The sequence below is a fragment of the Dendrobates tinctorius genome, unplaced genomic scaffold (genome assembly GCF_039654945.1).
Source record: "Dendrobates tinctorius isolate UK_male_01 unplaced genomic scaffold, ASM3965494v1 ptg000029l, whole genome shotgun sequence".
NCBI classification, from domain to species: Eukaryota; Metazoa; Chordata; class Amphibia; order Anura; family Dendrobatidae; genus Dendrobates; species Dendrobates tinctorius.
Window position 1 is genome coordinate 54612538 of NW_027361697.1, and position 24446 is coordinate 54636983.

General features: G+C 43.6%; 1 protein-coding gene and 1 pseudogene across 1 annotated transcript; both read right to left on the reverse strand.

Annotated features, from left to right (window-relative positions):
- Positions 1–13557: 13557 nt before the first annotated feature.
- On the reverse strand, positions 13558–15063 carry LOC141085745 (ATP-dependent DNA helicase PIF1-like). The gene is made up of 3 exons (XM_073571279.1): positions 14884–15063; positions 14217–14744; positions 13558–14127 (listed from the first exon to the last, which is right to left on the reverse strand). Exons 1-3 carry the CDS (start codon positions 15061–15063, stop codon positions 13558–13560), a joined length of 1278 nt encoding a protein of 425 aa, XP_073427380.1.
- A 438-nt stretch (positions 15064–15501) lies between these two features.
- Positions 15502–16729, reverse strand: LOC141085746 (uncharacterized; annotated as a pseudogene).
- Between the last annotated feature and the right edge of the window lie 7717 nt (positions 16730–24446).

A 24446-nucleotide genomic window follows, 5' to 3' on the forward strand; every position in this document is an offset into this window, starting at 1 on the left:
CCATGCTCCCTGGAAGCTGTGCCGGAGCATAGGATGCCATAGTATGCTGCATGAAGGAGCAGGGGGGCCATAATGTGCTGCATGGAAGAGCAGCGGGGCCATAATGTGCTGCATGGAGGAGCAGGGGAGGCCATAATGTGCTGCATGGAGGAGCAGGGGGGCCATAATGTGCTGCAATGAGAGCAGGGGGCCATAATGTGCTGCATGGAGGAGCAGGGGGCCCATAATACTGTATGAAGGAGCAGGTGCCCATAATACTGAATGGAGGAGCATTATATGGGGCCCATAATACCTTATGGCAGACTATGAGGTGCCCATAATTGTTATGAATGAGTCACCGAGGAGGAAAAACAAAAAGCAAGCTAAGCCCAGAAAACCGGAGAGGTTGGTAACTAGCGGATTGCGGACCCCTGATCCTATCCACAACAACTAGCAGTAGCCGTGGAGCGTGCCTACGGTGGTCCTAGATGCCTCGTCACGGCCGGAGAACTAAATAAGCCTAAAGAAAGAAAGGGAAAATTTAAACTGCCCCAGAGCAGACCCCAAAGCAATAGACAGCCCCCAACATGTATTGTCGGTGAAACAAGATGAAAACACAGACGCAGATAGAAAGATAAGCTGAGCAAACGATGGGGCCCTCACTAACTAGAAAGGACAGGAAAGAAAAGCTGCTGTCTGCAATCACGCAAAAAACCCTGCCAAAAAAAATGTCCAACATGTCTGATAGAAAAAGGCCCTGAAGTCGCTAGACTTCAATTCACTATATCAGCACTCAGGTATATTCTGAAGACAAAGCAAAAGAGATCAACTGATCAGAGACAAAATGGGGATTCAGCCCAGTCCCAGCCAGGGATGGCTGAACTCAAAAACTAAGCAAACCAGACAAAACTCATATGAACAATAGCAGAGAAAACTTGGCTTTAGGAAGGCAGGAACCAAACTGGAAACCAGAAGCCACAGTAAGGAAAAATCACCAGCAAGAAACTAGGGAGTCGGCTGCCTTAAATCCAATCAGAAACTCCTGATGTCCAATCGCAGTCCTCTTCCTCAGGTGGCTGATCTCTGCCATTTAGATCAGCTTCATTACCTCCCTTCACCAACAGAGGGAGTCCAGATAGAGAACTCACTACTCCTCTGTCAGCACAGCCAGCTCCATAACCCTCACCAGAAGCCAGAGGCAAACCCGAAAATGAGCTCACAGCACATAATACTGTATGGTGGACTATGTGGTTGCACATAATACTGTATGGCGGACAATGTGGTTGCCCATAATACTATATGGTGGACTATGAGGTGCCCATAATACTGTATGGTGGACTATGAGGTGCCCATAATACTGTATGGCAGACTATGTGGGCGCTCATAATACTGTATGGAAGACTATGTGGTTTCCCATAATACTGTATGGCGGACAATGTAGTGCCCATAATACTGTATGGCGGACAATGTGGGTGCTCATAATACTGTATGGGGGACTATGTGGTTGCCCATAATACTGTATGGTGGACTATGTGGTGCCCATAATACTGTATGGCAGACTATTATCAAGAAAAAAGAGGGGGAGAAGCCAGCGCTGCTTGTGGTCAGAACGTAATACAAGAAGTGTGAAAACACACATAGGTTTCAATCTGTATTCAAAAATGAGACATTTAGCAAAAAATTGATCAATTGTTTGAGCTACCCCGCCACGTCAAGGCAGTCTCGTATGGGGAGTCCTACTCTACGTTTTTTATATTCGCTGTGCCATTACGGCCTCCTAAATGTATAAAAGCAAGACCTCATTACATGCACACTGTACCTCAAGCATTTCAGAATCGCTCCTATGGCACCAGAGAGGACAAGCGCAGATAAAGATTAGCCAGGTCCATGCAGACATTTCAGGTCCAACCTCCACACTGCCTGTCCAGCACCACATGATAAAGGACGATCCAGGCCCAGATACAGGTGCGTAATCAAATAAAGCCTAGGGCAGGGCAGGGCTGCCGTTTAATGTGAACAGCAGCCTAGATCAATCACTGAGAAAACAGAAAGAATGGCGTACATGACCCAGCGCGCACGGCTACAGTGGTGGTCAGCCACAAAACCAATATCAAGAAAAAAGAGGGGGAGAAGCCAGCGCTGCTTGTGGTCAGAACGTAATACAAGAAGTGTGAAAACACACATAGGTTTCAATCTGTATTCAAAAATGAGACATTTAGCAAAAAATTGATCAATTGTTTGAGCTACCCCGCCACGTCAAGGCAGTCTCGTATGGGGAGTCCTACTCTACGTTTTTTATATTCGCTGTGCCATTACGGCCTCCTAAATGTATAAAAGCAAGACCTCATTACATGCACACTGTACCTCAAGCATTTCAGAATCGCTCCTATGGCACCAGAGAGGACAAGCGCAGATAAAGATTAGCCAGGTCCATGCAGACATTTCAGGTCCAACCTCCACACTGCCTGTCCAGCACCACATGATAAAGGACGATCCAGGCCCAGATACAGGTGCGTAATCAAATAAAGCCTAGGGCAGGGCAGGGCTGCCGTTTAATGTGAACAGCAGCCTAGATCAATCACTGAGAAAACAGAAAGAATGGCGTACATGACCCAGCGCGCACGGCTACAGTGGTGGTCAGCCACAAAACCAATATCAAGAAAAAAGAGGGGGAGAAGCCAGCGCTGCTTGTGGTCAGAACGTAATACAAGAAGTGTGAAAACACACATAGGTTTCAATCTGTATTCAAAAATGAGACATTTAGCAAAAAATTGATCAATTGTTTGAGCTACCCCGCCACGTCAAGGCAGTCTCGTATGGGGAGTCCTACTCTACGTTTTTTATATTCGCTGTGCCATTACGGCCTCCTAAATGTATAAAAGCAAGACCTCATTACATGCACACTGTACCTCAAGCATTTCAGAATCGCTCCTATGGCACCAGAGAGGACAAGCGCAGATAAAGATTAGCCAGGTCCATGCAGACATTTCAGGTCCAACCTCCACACTGCCTGTCCAGCACCACATGATAAAGGACGATCCAGGCCCAGATACAGGTGCGTAATCAAATAAAGCCTAGGGCAGGGCAGGGCTGCCGTTTAATGTGAACAGCAGCCTAGATCAATCACTGAGAAAACAGAAAGAATGGCGTACATGACCCAGCGCGCACGGCTACAGTGGTGGTCAGCCACAAAACCAATATCAAGAAAAAAGAGGGGGAGAAGCCAGCGCTGCTTGTGGTCAGAACGTAATACAAGAAGTGTGAAAACACACATAGGTTTCAATCTGTATTCAAAAATGAGACATTTAGCAAAAAATTGATCAATTGTTTGAGCTACCCCGCCACGTCAAGGCAGTCTCGTATGGGGAGTCCTACTCTACGTTTTTTATATTCGCTGTGCCATTACGGCCTCCTAAATGTATAAAAGCAAGACCTCATTACATGCACACTGTACCTCAAGCATTTCAGAATCGCTCCTATGGCACCAGAGAGGACAAGCGCAGATAAAGATTAGCCAGGTCCATGCAGACATTTCAGGTCCAACCTCCACACTGCCTGTCCAGCACCACATGATAAAGGACGATCCAGGCCCAGATACAGGTGCGTAATCAAATAAAGCCTAGGGCAGGGCAGGGCTGCCGTTTAATGTGAACAGCAGCCTAGATCAATCACTGAGAAAACAGAAAGAATGGCGTACATGACCCAGCGCGCACGGCTACAGTGGTGGTCAGCCACAAAACCAATATCAAGAAAAAAGAGGGGGAGAAGCCAGCGCTGCTTGTGGTCAGAACGTAATACAAGAAGTGTGAAAACACACATAGGTTTCAATCTGTATTCAAAAATGAGACATTTAGCAAAAAATTGATCAATTGTTTGAGCTACCCCGCCACGTCAAGGCAGTCTCGTATGGGGAGTCCTACTCTACGTTTTTTATATTCGCTGTGCCATTACGGCCTCCTAAATGTATAAAAGCAAGACCTCATTACATGCACACTGTACCTCAAGCATTTCAGAATCGCTCCTATGGCACCAGAGAGGACAAGCGCAGATAAAGATTAGCCAGGTCCATGCAGACATTTCAGGTCCAACCTCCACACTGCCTGTCCAGCACCACATGATAAAGGACGATCCAGGCCCAGATACAGGTGCGTAATCAAATAAAGCCTAGGGCAGGGCAGGGCTGCCGTTTAATGTGAACAGCAGCCTAGATCAATCACTGAGAAAAAGGAAAGAATGGCGTACATGACCCAGCGCGCACGGCTACAGTGGTGGTCAGCCACAAAACCAATATCAAGAAAAAAGAGGGGGAGAAGCCAGCGCTGCTTGTGGTCAGAACGTAATACAAGAAGTGTGAAAACACACATAGGTTTCAATCTGTATTCAAAAATGAGACATTTAGCAAAAAATTGATCAATTGTTTGAGCTACCCCGCCACGTCAAGGCAGTCTCGTATGGGGAGTCCTACTCTACGTTTTTTATATTCGCTGTGCCATTACGGCCTCCTAAATGTATAAAAGCAAGACCTCATTACATGCACACTGTACCTCAAGCATTTCAGAATCGCTCCTATGGCACCAGAGAGGACAAGCGCAGATAAAGATTAGCCAGGTCCATGCAGACATTTCAGGTCCAACCTCCACACTGCCTGTCCAGCACCACATGATAAAGGACGATCCAGGCCCAGATACAGGTGCGTAATCAAATAAAGCCTAGGGCAGGGCAGGGCTGCCGTTTAATGTGAACAGCAGCCTAGATCAATCACTGAGAAAACAGAAAGAATGGCGTACATGACCCAGCGCGCACGGCTACAGTGGTGGTCAGCCACAAAACCAATATCAAGAAAAAAGAGGGGGAGAAGCCAGCGCTGCTTGTGGTCAGAACGTAATAAAAGAAGTGTGAAAACACACATAGGTTTCAATCTGTATTCAAAAATGAGACATTTAGCAAAAAATTGATCAATTGTTTGAGCTACCCCGCCACGTCAAGGCAGTCTCGTATGGGGAGTCCTACTCTACGTTTTTTATATTCGCTGTGCCATTACGGCCTCCTAAATGTATAAAAGCAAGACCTCATTACATGCACACTGTACCTCAAGCATTTCAGAATCGCTGGTGGTGCTGGTCAGGCAGTGTGGAGGTTGGACCTGAAATGTCTGCATGGACCTGGCTAACCTTTATCTGCGCTTGTCCTCTGGTGCCATAGGAACGATTTTGAAATGCTTGAGGTACAGTGTGCATGTAATGAGGTCTTGCTTTTATACATTTAGGAGGCCGCAATGGCACAGCGAACATAAAAAACGTAGAGTAGGACTCCCCATACGAGACTGCCTTGACGTGGCGGGGTAGCTCAAACAATTGATCAATTTTTTGCTAAATGTCTCATTTTTGAATACAGATAGAAACCAATGTGTGTTTTCACACTTTATGTATTACGTTCTGACCACAAGCAGCGCTGGCTTCTCCCCCTCTTTTTTTTTGATATTGGTTTTGTGGCTGACCACCACTGTAGCCGTGCGCGCTGGGTCATGTACGCTATTCTTTCTGTTTTCTTAGTGATTGATCTAGGCTGCTGTTCACATTAACAGCGGCCCTGCCCTGCCCTAGGCTTTATTTGATTACGCACCTGTATCTGGGCCTGGATCGTCCTTTATCTGTGGTGCTGGTCAGGCAGTGTGGAGGTTGGACCTGAAATGTCTGCATGGACCTGGCTAACCTTTATCTGCGCTTGTCCTCTGGTGCCATAGGAACGATTTTGAAATGCTTGAGGTACAGTGTGCATGTAATGAGGTCTTGCTTTTATACATTTAGGAGGCCGCAATGGCACAGCGAACATAAAAAACGTAGAGTAGGACTCCCCATACGAGACTGCCTTGACGTGGCGGGGTAGCTCAAACAATTGATCAATTTTTTGCTAAATGTCTCATTTTTGAATACAGATAGAAACCAATGTGTGTTTTCACACTTTATGTATTACGTTCTGACCACAAGCAGCGCTGGCTTCTCCCCCTCTTTTTTTTTGATATTGGTTTTGTGGCTGACCACCACTGTAGCCGTGCGCGCTGGGTCATGTACGCTATTCTTTCTGTTTTCTTAGTGATTGATCTAGGCTGCTGTTCACATTAACAGCGGCCCTGCCCTGCCCTAGGCTTTATTTGATTACGCACCTGTATCTGGGCCTGGATCGTCCTTTATCTGTGGTGCTGGTCAGGCAGTGTGGAGGTTGGACCTGAAATGTCTGCATGGACCTGGCTAACCTTTATCTGCGCTTGTCCTCTGGTGCCATAGGAACGATTTTGAAATGCTTGAGGTACAGTGTGCATGTAATGAGGTCTTGCTTTTATACATTTAGGAGGCCGCAATGGCACAGCGAACATAAAAAACGTAGAGTAGGACTCCCCATACGAGACTGCCTTGACGTGGCGGGGTAGCTCAAACAATTGATCAATTTTTTGCTAAATGTCTCATTTTTGAATACAGATAGAAACCAATGTGTGTTTTCACACTTTATGTATTACGTTCTGACCACAAGCAGCGCTGGCTTCTCCCCCTCTTTTTTTTTGATATTGGTTTTGTGGCTGACCACCACTGTAGCCGTGCGCGCTGGGTCATGTACGCTATTCTTTCTGTTTTCTTAGTGATTGATCTAGGCTGCTGTTCACATTAACAGCGGCCCTGCCCTGCCCTAGGCTTTATTTGATTACGCACCTGTATCTGGGCCTGGATCGTCCTTTATCTGTGGTGCTGGTCAGGCAGTGTGGAGGTTGGACCTGAAATGTCTGCATGGACCTGGCTAACCTTTATCTGCGCTTGTCCTCTGGTGCCATAGGAACGATTTTGAAATGCTTGAGGTACAGTGTGCATGTAATGAGGTCTTGCTTTTATACATTTAGGAGGCCGCAATGGCACAGCGAACATAAAAAACGTAGAGTAGGACTCCCCATACGAGACTGCCTTGACGTGGCGGGGTAGCTCAAACAATTGATCAATTTTTTGCTAAATGTCTCATTTTTGAATACAGATAGAAACCAATGTGTGTTTTCACACTTTATGTATTACGTTCTGACCACAAGCAGCGCTGGCTTCTCCCCCTCTTTTTTTTTTGATATTGGTTTTGTGGCTGACCACCACTGTAGCCGTGCGCGCTGGGTCATGTACGCTATTCTTTCTGTTTTCTTAGTGATTGATCTAGGCTGCTGTTCACATTAACAGCGGCCCTGCCCTGCCCTAGGCTTTATTTGATTACGCACCTGTATCTGGGCCTGGATCGTCCTTTATCTGTGGTGCTGGTCAGGCAGTGTGGAGGTTGGACCTGAAATGTCTGCATGGACCTGGCTAACCTTTATCTGCGCTTGTCCTCTGGTGCCATAGGAACGATTTTGAAATGCTTGAGGTACAGTGTGCATGTAATGAGGTCTTGCTTTTATACATTTAGGAGGCCGCAATGGCACAGCGAACATAAAAAACGTAGAGTAGGACTCCCCATACGAGACTGCCTTGACGTGGCGGGGTAGCTCAAACAATTGATCAATTTTTTGCTAAATGTCTCATTTTTGAATACAGATAGAAACCAATGTGTGTTTTCACACTTTATGTATTACGTTCTGACCACAAGCAGCGCTGGCTTCTCCCCCTCTTTTTTTTTGATATTGGTTTTGTGGCTGACCACCACTGTAGCCGTGCGCGCTGGGTCATGTACGCTATTCTTTCTGTTTTCTTAGTGATTGATCTAGGCTGCTGTTCACATTAACAGCGGCCCTGCCCTGCCCTAGGCTTTATTTGATTACGCACCTGTATCTGGGCCTGGATCGTCCTTTATCTGTGGTGCTGGTCAGGCAGTGTGGAGGTTGGACCTGAAATGTCTGCATGGACCTGGCTAACCTTTATCTGCGCTTGTCCTCTGGTGCCATAGGAACGATTTTGAAATGCTTGAGGTACAGTGTGCATGTAATGAGGTCTTGCTTTTATACATTTAGGAGGCCGCAATGGCACAGCGAACATAAAAAACGTAGAGTAGGACTCCCCATACGAGACTGCCTTGACGTGGCGGGGTAGCTCAAACAATTGATCAATTTTTTGCTAAATGTCTCATTTTTGAATACAGATAGAAACCAATGTGTGTTTTCACACTTTATGTATTACGTTCTGACCACAAGCAGCGCTGGCTTCTCCCCCTCTTTTTTTTGATATTGGTTTTGTGGCTGACCACCACTGTAGCCGTGCGCGCTGGGTCATGTACGCTATTCTTTCTGTTTTCTTAGTGATTGATCTAGGCTGCTGTTCACATTAACAGCGGCCCTGCCCTGCCCTAGGCTTTATTTGATTACGCACCTGTATCTGGGCCTGGATCGTCCTTTATCTGTGGTGCTGGTCAGGCAGTGTGGAGGTTGGACCTGAAATGTCTGCATGGACCTGGCTAACCTTTATCTGCGCTTGTCCTCTGGTGCCATAGGAACGATTTTGAAATGCTTGAGGTACAGTGTGCATGTAATGAGGTCTTGCTTTTATACATTTAGGAGGCCGCAATGGCACAGCGAACATAAAAAACGTAGAGTAGGACTCCCCATACGAGACTGCCTTGACGTGGCGGGGTAGCTCAAACAATTGATCAATTTTTTGCTAAATGTCTCATTTTTGAATACAGATAGAAACCAATGTGTGTTTTCACACTTTATGTATTACGTTCTGACCACAAGCAGCGCTGGCTTCTCCCCCTCTTTTTTTTTTGTATGGCAGACTATGTGGGTGCTCATAATACTGTATGGCGGACTATGTGGGTGCTCAAAATACTATATGGCGGACTATGTGGTTTCCCATAATACTGTGTGGTGGACTATGTGGGTGCTCATAATACTGTATGGAGGACTATGTGGTTGCCCATAATACTGTATGGTGGACAATGTGGTTGCCCATAATACTGTATGGCAGGCTATGTGGTTGCCCATAATACTGTATGGCGGACTATGTGGAGCCCATAATACTGTATGGCGGACGGACTATGCGGTTGCCCATAATATTGTATGGTGGAATAGTGGTTGCCCATAATATTGTATGGCGGACTATGTGGACCCAATCGGCAGAATGTGGAGCTTTTATCCCCATTAGACTGGAGTGGCATGTCTGACTTGATCACTGATCCATTCATTCCCTCAGTGGCTGAACTTGTTTTTTTATAGAAGCCCAAAAGAAAATGAATGGAGCTTCGGTCAGATATCCCACTTGCCACTCCATTTTAAAATGGGGATAAGTGTCCTATCAGGGATAAAACTTCCTGCAGCATCAATAGTAAAAGATAGAATGTAAAAAATAATTTAAAAAATTTAAAAAAAGGTTATTCTTACCTTCAGACAGCCTCTGATCTCCTCTCCACGCTCCCGGCATCGGTGGTCCAAATGTAGGTGGCCAGAAAATAATAACATTTATTTTGATTTATATATAAAATAATATTTACTAACACAAGCATGACATTGACAATTAAATTTTATTCTGAACAATAATACATAAGCCCTTAAATTTTATCAACGCAGGTGCTCAAACTGTTTTCCATCACAATTTGCATATCTTTGAAGTCTGCCTCTTACGCTTCAACAAACATTTTTGCACAAGTCTCTTTGGGCATTAATTTCTTGAAATGCATCTGTTATGTAATTTTTCAAATCACTGACACTTTTTGGTTTTCGACTATAAACTTTGTCCTTGAGTACTCCCCAAAAGAAAAAATCCATTGGAGTCAAGTCTGGTGAACGTGCCGGCCAATCAATTGGGCCTCTTCGGCTAATTCATTTATTAGGAAATGTTTCCTCAAGATACTCGCGGACTACTCTTGAATAATGTGGAGGGGCCCCATCTTGTTGGAAATAAAGGTCATTTGAATTAGGCTGTTGCTGTAATTGGGGAACAACTTGATTCATTAGAATTTCGAGATACTGAGTCAGTTTCACTTTACACCATGTTTGATAAATCTCCCCCTTCATAACCTTATTACACATACTGTCCACCTACTTTTTGACAACTATGAGAGACAACTACCTTTCACAACTGGTTCAGGACCCAACAAGAGGGGGGGCACTGCTAGACCTAATGTTAACCAACAGGCCAGACCACATATCAAATATAAGTGTTGAGGGTCACTTGGGTAATAGTGATCACAAAATAATAAGTTGTCATGTATCCTTTAATAAAATGTGTAGTAGAGGGGTTACAAGGACACTAAATTTCAGGAAGGCAAATTTCCAACGGATGAGAGATGATCTTGGTGCAATTAACTGGGACCATATCCTGAGACATAAAAATACACAAAGAAAATGGGAGACGTTTATTAGCATCCTGAATAGGACCTGTGCACAATATATACCGTATGGGAATAAACATGCTAGAAATAGGAGACCACTATGGTTAAATAGAGCTGTAAGGGGAGCAATAAGTGACAAAAATAAAGCATTTAGAGAATTAAAGCAAGTAGGTAGTAGTGAGTCATTAAATAAATACAGAAAATTAAATAAATTCTGTAAAAAGCAAATCAAAGTAACAAAGATTGAGACAGAGAGACTCAATGCCAGAGAAAGTAAAAATAATTCCAAAATATTCTTTAACTACATAAATAGTAAGAAGCTAAAAAATAATAGTGTTGGTCCCCTTAAAAAAAGTCTGGGTGAAATGGTGGATGAGGATGAGGAAAAAACCAATATGCTAAATGAATTTTTTTCAACAGTATTTACACAAGAAAATCCCATGACGGATAACATGATCAGGGATAAAAATTCTCCATTATATGTCACCTGCTTAACCCAGCAGGAAGTATGGTGGCGTCTAAAAATCACTAAAATTGACAAATCCCCGGGCCCAGATGGGATACACCCCCGAGTACTGCAGGAATTAAGCACAGTCATAGATAGACCATTATTTTTAATTTTTAAAGATTCCATAATAACAGGGTCTGTACCACAGGACTGGCATATAGCAAATGTGGTGCCAATATTTAAAAAGGGGACAAAAAATGAACTTGGAAATTATAGGCAAGTAAGTTTAACCTCAACTGTGGGTAAAATCTTGGAGAGTTTTCTAAGAGATACTATACTGGAGTATCTGGAGAAGAATAACCTCATGACCCAATATCAACATGGGTTTACAAGGGACCGTTCCTGTCAGACTAATCTGATAAGCTTTTATGAAGAGGTAAGCTCCGGACTGGACCAAGGGAATGCAGTGGACGTGGTGTACATGGACTTTTCAAAAGCTTTTGATACGGTGCCACACAAAAGGTTGATACATAAAATGAGAACAATGGGGATAGGGGAAAATATGTGTAAGTGGTTTAAGAGCTGGCTCAGGGATAGAAAACAAAGGGTGGTTATTAATGGAGCACACTCAGACTGGGTCACGGTTAGCAGTGGGGTACCACAGGGGTCAGTTTGGGGCCTGCTTCTTTTTAACATATTTATTAATGAACTTGTAGTGGGCATAGAGAGTAGAATTTCAATATTTGCAGATGACACTAAACTCTGCAGGGTAATCAATACAGAGGAGGACAATTTTATATTACAGGAGGATTTATGTAAACTAGAAGCTTGGGCTGATAAATGGCAAATGAGCTTTAATGGGGATAAATATAAGGTCATGCACTTGGGTAGAATGAACAAGATGTATAATTATGTGCTTAATTGTAAAACACTGGGCAAAACTGTCACTGAAAAAGACCTGGGTGTATGGGTGGACGACAAACTCACATTTAGTGGCCAGTGTCAAGCAGCTGCTGCAAAGGCAAATAAAATAATGGGATGCATTAAAAGAGGCATAGATGCTCATGAGGAGAACATAATTTTACCTCTATATAAGTCACTAGTGCGACCACACCTAGAATACTGCGTACAGTTCTGGTCTCCGGTGTATAAGAAAGACATAGCTGAACTGGAGCAGGTGCAGAGAAGAGCGACCAAGGTTATTAGGGAACTGGGGGGTCTGCAATACCAAGACAGGTTATCACACTTGGGGTTATTTAGTTTGGAATATCGAAGGCTTAGGGGTGATCTTATTACAATGTATATATGAGGGGACAATACAAAGACCTTTCTAATGATCTTTTTACTCTTAGATCTGCGACGGGGACAAGGGGGCATCCTCTACGTCTGGAGGAAAGAAGGTTTAAGCATACTCACAGATGCGGATTTTTTACTGTAAGAGCAGTGAGACTATGGAACTCTCTGCCATATGATGATGTAATGAGTCATTCCCTACTAAAATTTAAGAAGGGACTGGATGCCTTTCTTGAAAAGTATAATATTACAGGGTATATACACTAGTTTCCTTAATATTGCGTTGATCCAGGGAGCTAGTCTGATTGCCGTATGTGGAGTCGGGAAGGAATTTTTTTCCCCAATGTGAAGCTTACTGTTTGCCACATGGGTTTTTTTTGCCTTCCTCTGGATCAACATGTTAGGGCAAGTTAGGATAGGATATGGGTTGAACTAGACTTAAAGTCTGCCTTCAACCTTAATAACTATGTATTTGGAATCAGATATCTCCGTGGCCGAATGTTCATGTGTTTTCAAAGAGGAATCATATAATTGTTACCTCTGTCCTGATGTATAATGATGAGATCTTCAGAATTTCCCTGGTCTTAGTGCAGATAATTATATATTCTCCACTCATCGCAACCAACTGACATTTGAAGTCTCACAGTTCAGTAAGAAAATCATGCATCATATTTGTACCTGACAGGAGGTGAGTTTCTGATCGACTGACAGATAAGCTCCATGTAAAAGCCTAAATAGCTTCTTGTATAAAGTGGATGATCTTATGAAACCCATAATGATGGAGGGCTGTGATGTAAATTGGCAGATGTTAGAACTAATCATAGTTTCACAATAAAAATCTAAGAAATATACCCTAGACACTAGATTTTGACAACTTCACATTATATCACATTTTTAATGAAAATGAAAAAATATAGTAGTTAGTTACACTTTGATTTATTGACCATCAGTCAATTACACATAGTTGACGATCACATTCATAAGATCATACAGTCTTCTGTGTAGAATACCTTAATTTCACAGCACCAAATTCAGCATTTTATGATTCTGCCTCCATAAGGAAGCGGAGGAATACGGAAATACTTTGTACACATCATCATGAACTACTAAAGGTGGTTCATTACAGCTCAGAGCAAAACAGAGTTGTAATATGTCACTGTTCCTGAGGCTTAACACAATGGAGCAGATTTACTAATTCTTTCTAATACTAGATGGTGGCCCGATTCTAACGCATCGGGTATTCTAGAATATGTATGTAGTTTATGTATGAAGATGTAAGAATAAGACAATGAAGACACAGGCTTTTCAATGTAAAATATATATATTATTATTAAATGATATTGGTCATAGAACTTAATCCAACTGAGAAAAATTATTAAATGGATTATTAAAATAGATAAAGCATTACATGAATATGTAACTGTATTTAAACAAATTGTCAGATGAAAGAAGTACATGGACACTATAATAGATTTGTTCACAATATATCAACCTAAAATATTTTTGTACACTACATTTTTTGTGAATACTTTTTGACTATGTATAAGTAACTATACTTGTAAAGGAGTATCAAGAACCTGCACCTTGACGTTGGATCTCATTTTAACTCTTGAAAATGCAACGTAGAGTTGTCCATGGCCAAAAACGGGCTCTGGTAGATATATGCCAACACGGTGTAGAGTTTGACCTTGTGACTTGTTTATCGTCTTGGCAAATGCTGGTTTGATTGGAAACTGTCGACGCCGAAGCCTAAACGGAAGATCGGTGTCCGAAGGACATAAATCAATGCGTGGAATGAACACTTTGCTTCCTTTTGCTGATCCAGTGACAACTTTTGCTTGAACTACGTGGGAATAGAGTCCAGTAACAATAAGGCGAGTTCCATTACATAGACCATTTTTTGCATTTAGATTCCGCAGCAACATTACGATTGTTCCAACTTTAAGTTGTAGTCTGTGGGATGGCATTCCTGATGGCATAACGCTATTTAAAAATTCAACTGGATAATGCTCTCGTTCATCTTCATTGTCTACATCCACCGAATCATCACTTTTGTACAACTTATACTCTCCAGGCATTCTGTCCATTACACGGTCATTTAGCAGAGCCACGTCATCATTCTTGGTACTGAGATTGCATAGGAAGAGGCTCTCTCAACACTGCTTTGATCATCCACATCAATTTCAACATGTCCAAAAACATCACTTACGATGCAGTCAGTGCACAACATGTCTTCTGGTATTTCAATAATGTCTTCGCCAAGCTTGTATTGATTACTAAGTTCACCGTTACTAAGTTTAATAAGCCAGTTGCTGTTGTCTGGGTCAGAAGATCCCATGTTGTTCATTAGATAGAGTTTAGTAAACTGTTTCCAAAGATCGGCCATTTTTAAGCTGAACTCTATAACATCTGTTCTTGTTCCATTTGGGATGACTGGAAGGCATTGTCTAAAATCTCCGCCAATGACAAAATCTTTACCTCCAAACGGAATTTCATTTTTTTCCCCAACATTTGTAGTCATTACTTCATGCAGAAGTCTGTCAATTAAGGTCAAAGCGTATTTTGGAGCCATGGTGCATTCGTCAAGTATCAAAAGATTTGCATTGTTTAACTGTTTTCCTGCAAATGTGTCTTGTTTTATTCGGGAAACAGATTTAATTGACTGGAACTGGTATCCCAAAGAGTGAATGCTTAGTGCGACCTCCTTGTAAAAGGTTTGCTGCAATACCTGTTGTAGCTGATGGCAATACCACTTTTACCAAACTTCTAACTTTATGCATTAAAAGTTCATAGAGGTGTGTGTTACCGCTTCCTCCTGGACCATCAATAAAGAAACATTTTGGCCTTGGATCTGCTTTGTTTTCTATAGCACTCACAATAGTGTCATATGCAATGGGTTGTTGTCCATTTAATGAGTTTCTTTTCTCTGTTGCCAACAATAATTCTGAAGCTTCGTCATACTCTGGAACTTGTGTAACTTGAATTGCAGGCTGTGGCAAATTAAATTCTGAAAACGTTTTGCCATGCAGGAGTAAGACATTTTGGACATCTTGCATGGCATAAGATTCACAATTTTGTCAATTTCCACTTCTGTTGTGAAGACGTAAGCAGTAATCTTGGATTATAAGTTCTTTGAAATTTGTCCAAAGTTGAGCCGGATTTGTAGGCGGGCCAAATACGCAGATGTAAGCAAACAATTCGCAAAGTTGGTTAGGCATATGTTGGGTAACTGCATCTTCTAAAGTTAGTGTCCACACAGTATCATCCAATAAAAGTCCTAAAGCTAAAGCTGCAGCTTTAAATGTATCATGCAACACTCCGTTAACTGTTTTTAAATCGTCATAACTTGTCCTTCCTTTGACATGCAGTTATAACAGCAGAAGACAATATCTTTCTTGATCTTTGACACTAACAGAATACATGAGTCCAATTATTCTGCTAAGTCCTCGTCTTGGAATTTAAGCTTTATTCCAAATGTAATGCTCTGGAATCTCTCAATACAAATACTGCCTTGCGTTTTCATGACGTTGGTTTAGGAAAAACCATTCTATTAATGTTGATGTTGTGCTTAAAGTTTTGGAGATATCTTCAACTTGAGCATCTTCAATGAAATAAAGCTGCTGCTGATTTGGTAAATGAATAGCTAAACGTATAATGGCATGGGACTGTGAATGCATTGGAAACACAAATGTTCTCCAAACAGCTTCTGGAGCACTTACATATCTTGAGTCAACAAAAGTTGATGATTCATTGTGATTGACTGTTGTCTGTTGTATTTCAATGTTATCTTTGTCATGTCCCTTGTAGATGTACTTAAAAAGATATTTTACGCTTTTTATTGAAGCACATATTTCTACGTTGATAAGACAGTTGTAGCGTTTTAATAAGTACAGGTTGTATGGGACTATCCATGAGTTATTTATAAGTTTTTTGTTGTGAACAATGCTCTCAATGTGTTGTCGACGGTAGGATGGGTAGGCATCTAAGTCTTTAACTGTGCTGTTTAAACTCCTTTGGAAACCCTTTTGTACACTTTCTGTTTTCCATGCATGGACTTTTAGGATTTGATACACCACACTGGCCATGAACCATATGAGAGACTACAATATTATACAGTTCTGGATACTGTTGTTGGTTAGGAATTTCAGCCCACACTATGTTGTTGATTTCTTCTTCCGTGCGAAACTTGGAATGCGCATCTAAAATAATTAGTATATGCGCATGTGGGAGACCTCTTTTCTGAAACTCTATTACGTGTACCATTGCTACGACATTTACAAAAAGCCCATTTTTGATGTCTTTGAAAAGGCTACTGAGTTTTAGTCGAAATTCACGTTCCATTAAGTCCGGCCTGTGTTGAACTTGTTGCCAGGGTTCTAGATTTTCGGTAATTTCCGGCCAACGCTGTTGCATGTTGCGGGGGCTTCCTTCAAAGGACGACGGGAGTATTACTCTTTTTCCAATTGGAATTCCCTTTTGAATGGATTGTTTATGCAAATGTTCTTGAGCAACGAAGTAGTCTTCAGCTTTAAGTTGTTTTTTGTTTCTTCGTATGTAATTTAGACTATTTGCTTCAATTTTAACATATGCGTCGACTAAGTACTGTTGTGTTAGTACTGTTGTGTAAAATAGGATTGAAGTAATTTCAGACAGACAAAAGAAAACTGTAGTACAGCAGTTGTGTAATTCTTCTTGAAGTTCCTTGCTGGTGCAGGTTTTCATGCCACCCTTGAACACCTCTTGGAAAAAATAACGGATACAGAAGAGCATCAAGGTTGCTGTGCAAAATGCTAATTCGTTGTGTCTTAGGAACCAAAGGGTTGTTTTGTTGTGGCTTAAGATGGACTAATATATCTCTTTAAAAAGGAGGCTCTCGGTCATCGTTTTGAAAAACAACTGCGACCTCACTTACACGTGGTTTGTTGTAAAGTCAGGGATCCTTTCTACGTTCTTGTTTAATGGTCATGACAATAGAAGGCATTTTAGTTCCATTTTGTATAGCCCTCTGTTCCTCCTATGCTTCGACGTCTTTTAGCATGCGATATGCGGCAGCAAATGGGCTTATTTTTTGTAAATGTACGGCAATTTGGTTCATTAGTTCAGCATTACACTTTTCATTTTCTTTCACGTTTAGCCTTTGTTCTGTAGCCTCTTTAGTATCAAGGATGTATAATTGTGCAAATTTTGGTGGTTGTCCAATTTCTGGGTGAAGTGTTCCAGTGCGGTGGTAGATCTGGCAGTGAATTTTAAATCAAAACGGTCCAAATGCAGGGGGCGGTGCAATGTTAGCACCAAAAGAAGCAAAAGCATGAGAACTGTTGATGCTTCTGATATTTTCCATAAAATTTGTACTGTGCTGACATGTTACTTTCATCAATTGCTCAAAGAGATGTGAGTACTGAGGTCTCGGTGGCATAACTTTTCCTTCTTGGCAGCATTGCGTAAACTGATTGTCAGATGGTTTTTCATTAATGAAATTCAGAGAGTTGCATTTAGAGCAAACAGCATTCATATTCCCACAGTAGTGTTGAATAATTGTAGTTTCGCTGTCTGTTACATAAAGTGCAAGTTGCTGAATATTTTGCTGAGCTTGCCTTAGTTGGTAGAGTATTCGTTTTTTATTAATTTGTCGATCGTATTGTTGTCTGTTTGCTTTGGATTGTGAAGATTCAATCACTCGACGTTGTGTGTGAGATTGTGCATCCTGGGCTTGTCTGGCGGCAGTTTGTTGTGGTGTCTCTTGTTTCCGACGTTGTTTATGATATTTAGCATCCTGGGCTTGTCTAGCAGCAGTTTGTTGTGGTGTCTCCTGTTTCTGATGTTGTCCGTGAGATTCCGTATCCTGGGCTTGTCTGGTGGCAGTTTGGAGTGGTGTCTCCTGTTCCTGACGTCCGTGATATTCGGCATCCTGGTTTTGTCCAGCGACAGTTTGTTGAAGTGTCGCTTGATCAGGACGTTGTCATTGCCTTGCTGCTGCTGCTGCTGCTTTTTTGTCATCGCCATTGGTGCATTTTTGCTTACGACCCATTGGAAGACAGTAAGCGTAAAACGTGATAGTGTTTATTAAAGAAGTATTTCTTCAGCGCACTGTGACTGACAGAACGTTCACTGTGAAATGAGCGATGTAGCCATGCTGAGGCAACAAATAAGTGACCAATCAGCTGTGCGACCAATCAGCGATGCGGCTATCTGCTGGACTGTGCCTGTGTAATGAGCGACTCAGCAGTGATGCCTTCAGCGGCTGGAATGTGCCTGTACAATAAGTGATGCGGCCGTGTTGAGGCGACCAATAAGCAACCAATCAGCGTTGCGACCAATCAGCGATGTGGCTGTCTGCTGGCGGCTGGACTGTGCCTGTGTAATGAGCGACGCAGCAGTGATGCCTTGAGCAGCTGGAATGTGCCTGTACAAGAAGCGATGTGGCCGTGTTGACACAACGACAAAGTGACAAATCAGCGTTGCGTCCAATCAGCGATGCGTCTGTTTGTTGGTGGTTGGATTGTGCCTGTCTAATGAGTGATGCAGCAGTGATGCCTTGAGCTTGTGGCGGCAGTTCTGTGCCTGGGCACTAAGCGATGCGGCCGTGTGCGCTTGTTTAATGAGTGACGCAGCAGTGATGCCTTGAGCAGCTGGAGGCTGTTCTGTGCCTTGGCAGTAAGCGATGTGGCAGTGTGCGCCTGTCTAATGAGTGATGCAGCAGTGATGCCTTGAACAGCTGGCGGCTGGTGCGTGCCTGGGCAGTAAGCGATGCGGCCGTGTGCGCCTGTTTAATGAGTGACGCAGCAGTGATGCCTTGAGCAGCTGTCGGCTGGACTGTGCTTGGGCACTAAGCGATGCGGCCGAGTGCGCTTGTTTAATGTGTGACGCAGCAGTGGTGCCTTGAGCAGCTGTCTGCTGGACTGTGCCTGGGCAGTAAGCAATGCGGCTGTGTGTGCCTGTTTAATGAGTGATGCAGCAGTGATGCCTTGAGCGGCTGTCGGTTGGACTGTGCCTGGGTAGTAAGAGATGCGGCCGTGTGCGCCTGTTTAATGAATGACACAGCAGTGATCATAGAATCATAAAATCATAGAATTGTAGAGTTGAAAGGGACCTCCTGGGCCATCTGGTCCAACCCCCTGCTCAAAGCAGGATTCTCTAAATCATCCCAGTCAGATGTCTGTTCAGCCTCTGTTTGAAGACTTCCATTGAAGGAGAACTCACCACTTCTGGTGGCAGCTTGTTCCACTCATTGATCACTCTGTCAAAAAGTTTTTTCTAATATCTAATCTGTGTCTCCTCCCATTCAGTTTCAACCCATTGCTTCTAGTTTTTCCTTGTGCAAATGAGAATAAAGTTGATCCTTCTACAATGTGACAGCCCTTTAGATATTTGTAGACAGCTATTAAGTCTCCTCTCAGTCTTCTCTTTTGCAAACTAAACATTCCCAAATCCTGCAACCTTTGCTCATAAGACAGGGTTTGCAGACCGGTCACCATTCTGGTCGCTCTTTTCTGAACTTGCTCCAGTTTGTTGATGTCTTTTTTAAAATGTGGTGCCCAAAACTGGACACAATATTCCAGATGAGGTCTGACCAAAGAGGAGTAGAGGGAAATAATGACTTCACGTGATCTAGACTGTATGCTTCTGTTAATACATCCTAGAATTGCATTTGCCTTTTTTGCTGCTGCATCACACTGTTGACTCATATTCAGTCTGTGATCTATTAGTATACCCAAGTCTTTTTCACATGTGCTGTTACTTAGCCCTATTCCTCCCATTCTGTATATGCTTTTTTCATTTTTATTGCCCAGATGTAGTACTTAGCATTTTTCCCTGTTAAAAACCATTCTGTTAGTTGCTGCCCACTTCTCCAGTTTATTTATATCTTTTTGAATCCTCTCTCTCTCTTCTCTAGTATTAGCTATCCCTCCTAGCTTTGTGTCATCAGCAAATTTAATCAGTTTACCCTCAATTCCTTCATCTAAATCGTTGATAAAGATGTTGAACAATACACGGCCCTGGACAGAGCCCTGTGGTACCCCACTTGAGACATTCTTCCAACTGGATGTGCAGCCATTTACGACCACTCTTTGGGTCCGATCACTAAGCCAGTTATGAATCCACCTAACAGTTGCCTTGTCCATTCCATACTTAGTCATTTTTTCAATAAGGATTGTATGAGATACTTTGTCAAATGCTTTGCTGAAGTCAAGATATACTATATCTACAGCATTTCCTTGATCCACCCAATCAGTGATTCCGTCATAGAAGGAAATTAAGTTAGTCTGACATGACTTATTAGTTACAAACCCATGCTGACTCTGTTTAATCACTTCATTCTTATCCAGGTACTGACATACATGTTGTTTAATAATTTGTTCAAAGATCTTTCCTGATATAGAAGTCAGACTCACCGGCCTATAGTTGCCTGGGTCCACCTTCTTCCCCTTTTTGAAGATAGGAACAACATTTGCTCTTCTCAAGTCTTCTGGGACTTTTCCTGTTCTCCAAGAATTTTCAAAGATTATGGAGAGGGGTTCAAAAATTTCTTCTGCTATCTCCTTCAGTACTCTGGGGTGTTATTCATCTGGACCTGGAGACTTGAATTCATTTAGGTTAGCTAAGTGTTTCCTCACTATATTTCTGTTTATAGATATCCTGGATTCTTCTATTCCCTTAATAGGACAGTGAAGAACAGTTGATGTTACATTTCCTTTCTGAGAGAAAACAGATGCAAAATAGGAATTTAAAAGTTCGGCCTTCTCAACATCCTGTCTTACCATTTCATCATTTTCATCCTGTAAAAATCCTATAGCATCTTTGACTTTTCTTTCACTTTTGACATATCCCCAAAATCCTTTCTTATTGCTTTTGACATCTCTTGCAAGCCTCAATTCATTGTCAGCTTTAGCTAATCTGATTTGTGTCCTGCAGGTTCTGCAGACAGCATTATATTCTTCTTTAGATATACCTCCCTCTTTCCATTTTATAAACTTTTTTCTTCCTTTTTAGCATGTGCTTAAGTTCTGTGTTCTTCCATTCTGCCTTCCTTAAATGCTTCCTATTCTTCCCTCTTTTCGGAATTGTTAACAATTTTGCTTTGAGAATTTCATTTTTCAAGATTTCCCATCCTTCCTGGACATTTTTGTCTTTAAGGATATCCAGCCATTGGATCCCTCCAATTCTCTTTCTGAATCCCTTAAAATCTGCCTTTCTGAAATCTAACCTTGATGTCTGAGTCTTCACAGGTCTTCCTCCTCTAGTTATCCAAAATTCTAAAATAGCATGGTCGCTACCTCCTAGGGTCCCAGCCACTTTTACCTCCTCAACCATTTCCTCCCTGTTTATAAGGATTAGATCCAAGGTAGCAGTTCCCCTTGTTTTCTCCCCTACCTTTTGGAAGATAAAGTTGTCAGCAAGAGAGGATAAGAATTTCCTTGACCTGTTAGTTTTGCCTGAGAGAGATTCCCAACAAATGTCTGGATAGTTGAAATTTCCCATGACAACTATGTCATATTTTTTAGAGAACTTGGCCATTTGATGCATAAAGAGTTCATCCATATCTTCAGCTTGCACAGGCGGCCTGTAGTAAATGCCTACAATGGTATCCTTTCCAATGTTCTGTCCTTGTATTCTTACCCAAACAGTTTCCACTGATGGCTTGAGCGGCTGTTGGCTAGACTGTGTATGGGCACTAAGCGAAGCGGCCGTGTCCGCCTGTTCAATGAGTGATGCAGCAGTGATGCCTTGAGCAGCTGTCGGCTGGATTGTGCCTGGGCACTAAGCAATGCGGCCATATGAGCCTGTTTAATGAGTGATGCAGCAGTGATGCCTTGAGCGGCTATCGGTTGGACTGTGCCTGGGCACTAAGCAATGCGGCCGTGTGAGCCTGTTTAATGAGTGACGCAGCAGTGATGCCTTGAGCGGCTGTGCCTGGGCACAAAACAATGCGGTCGTGTGCGCCTCATTAATGAGTGATGTAGCAGTGATGTCTTGATGTTAGGGATGGTGGAACACACTAAAAAATAAATAATTGAAAGTGCGTTCGCCGCCCCGGGGTCCACCATGCAGAGGTGTTACACTGATGCTATGTAATGGCAGACGCTCGATATGGCGGTATTACGCATGCGGGTTGAACGTCACCCGGTGTGCACTGGGCGGACTCTGTTAACTCACAGAGACGCCGAAGCGTTAAACACAAATGCTGAGCCTGTTGAACTCACAGGTCTCAGCGGAATGCACACACTAGTTCCCTATCCACACATGTAATATCAGAGGGAGGGTAGTCTTAATGAGTCATTTGCAAGTCCATGCATCCATCATCATTCACACAGGTAGCAACTAGAGTCTATACTAGTGCATGGTCGAGCGGCCTTGCGAGCCTTTTATAGCCGGGACCTTCCGGAAGCTTCCAGATCCCTGAGATGGACCAATCAGATATGGAGAAGGACCTGTGCATGTGTCTCCCGATCTCCAACGGGAGATCGTCTCGTGAGCATGCTCAGTGGAGTGATGGAAGGACTTAGCCTCTAGAGCGGTTTGCTGCTGAGCAGCCTGCATTGCTATTGCTGGCCCAAAGGTGGCAGCAATAGCCAGACCCACAGAGCAGGTCTGGGCAGAGCGTTGGGAACAACGGGGCTGCTGAGCAAGCTCCTCTGCGGTCGATGGAGGATGGGAGACCACAGAATGTGAGGCTCTCGATTCCTGCTGTGCCGCTGCAGGAACCCGATGCCTAGGACTTGAGTGACGCAGCAGTGATGGCTTGAGCGGCTGTCGGCTGGACTGTGCCTGGGTACTAAGCGATGCGGTCGCATGCGCCTGTTTAATGGGTGATGCAGCAGTGATGCCTTGAGCAGCTGGTCTGTGCCTGGGCAGTAAGCGATGCGGCCGTGTGCACCTGTTTAATGAGTGACGCAGCAGTGATGCCTTGAGCGGCTGTTGGCTGGACTGTGCCTGGGTACTAAGCGATGCGGCTGTGTGCGCCTGTTTAATGAGTGACGCAGCAGGGTACTAAGCGATTCGGCCGTGTGCGCCTGTTTAATGAGTGACGCAGCAGTGATAGCTTGAGCGCCTGTCGGCTGGACGGTGCCTGGGTACTAAGCGATGCGGCCGTGTGCACCAGTTTAATGAGTGACGCAGCACTAATGGCACTCAGCACCTCGGCCGTGTAGCCACGACCAATCAGCATCGCGGCCCTCTGTCCGCGGCCAATCAGCAACGCGGCCCTGTAACCGCAACCAATCACTGCCGCGGCCCTCTGGCTGCAACCAATCACCCACACTGGTGCGTCCCCCAATGCCCTTTGCACGTGGCCGGCATCGTGGTTCCAGTAATGGTTAGAGGTAAGGACTGGAGATGACGTCACTCTCGCGAGAGAGTGACATCATCAGCGGTTTTTGTCGCAAAGCAATACTGGGAGCGCGATGCCGGGCGCGTGGTGTGAGAAGAGAAATAGTCTGGGGGCTGTCCAAAGGTGAGTATCTACCTTTTTTTTATGGTACCCATGGCCATCTATTTTTTATTATTTTTTATATGCTATGTTGTTCACGGCAGGTAAGCTGCGACCAATCATCGACAGCCGCAGTCAGGGGCTTAACTAGAACTGATTAGGCCCCATTGCAAACTTTTAAATGGGGCCCCCTCAAAGACACACCCCCTCAAAGAAACACCCCTCCAGGAACTACATTTCTCAGAGGTCCATGCGTGTTGTGAGTTCATTTTCCCCTTCGTCACTGAGGTCTGGTGAACTCCCTATTCTGGTAAAGGAAGGTAATGAGCCTGATTATCAGGCACCTGAGTCTAATGAGGATGACTGGCTGAGTGGAGTCACTGACTGGATATAAGGCTGCCGACGCCCTTCTGCCCTGCGGGTGATTTCTCTGTGGACTTCTAGGACACCAGTCTAATTCCTGCTTCCCTAAAGCTAAGTTTTCTGCTTTGCCTGTTTGCATTTATGTTTTGTTTTTGTTTTCCTTGCTTTTCTGGATTCTGCCATTCCCTGCTGGGATGAGCTGAATCTCCGTTTGCCGGTTGCTCTGTCTTCAGAATATTCCTGAGTACTGACATAGCTTTTTTGAAGCCTAGCGTATTCAGGGCCTTTTTCACTGTCAGTCTGTTGGCTCTTATTTTCATAGGGTTTTTCACGGATTGCAGACAGCAGCCTTCCTGTCCTTTCCTATCTAGGTAGTTTGGGCCCCGTCTTTGCTCAGTCTATCTTTCTGTCTGTGTTAGTGTTTTCATCTTGCTTCACCGTCATTATATGTTGGGGGCTGCCTATTGCTTTGGGGTCTGCTCTGGGGCAGTTTAGATTTCCCCTTTCTTTCTTTAGGCCTATTTAATTCTCCGGCTGTGATCGAGGGGTCTAGGGCATCGTAGGAACCCCCCACGGCTACTGTTAGTTGTTGTGATAGGATTCAGGGGTCTGCAATCCGATAGCTGCCAACCTCTCTGGTTTTCTGGT

What these genes read in the sequence shown, in the direction of transcription:
- LOC141085745 (XM_073571279.1), bottom strand. Translation starts at nt 15,063, where the DNA reads ATGCAAGATGTCCAAAATGTCTTACTCCTGCATGGCAAAACGTTTTCA. An exon ending in CCATTGCATATGACACTATT is followed by an intron (nt 14,745 to 14,883) that starts GTGAGTGCTATA and finishes TATTGCCATCAG; the next exon opens with CTACAACAGGTATTGCAGCA. An exon ending in TGTTGTGCACTGACTGCATC is followed by an intron (nt 14,128 to 14,216) that starts GTAAGTGATGTT and finishes CTCAGTACCAAG; the next exon opens with AATGATGACGTGGCTCTGCT.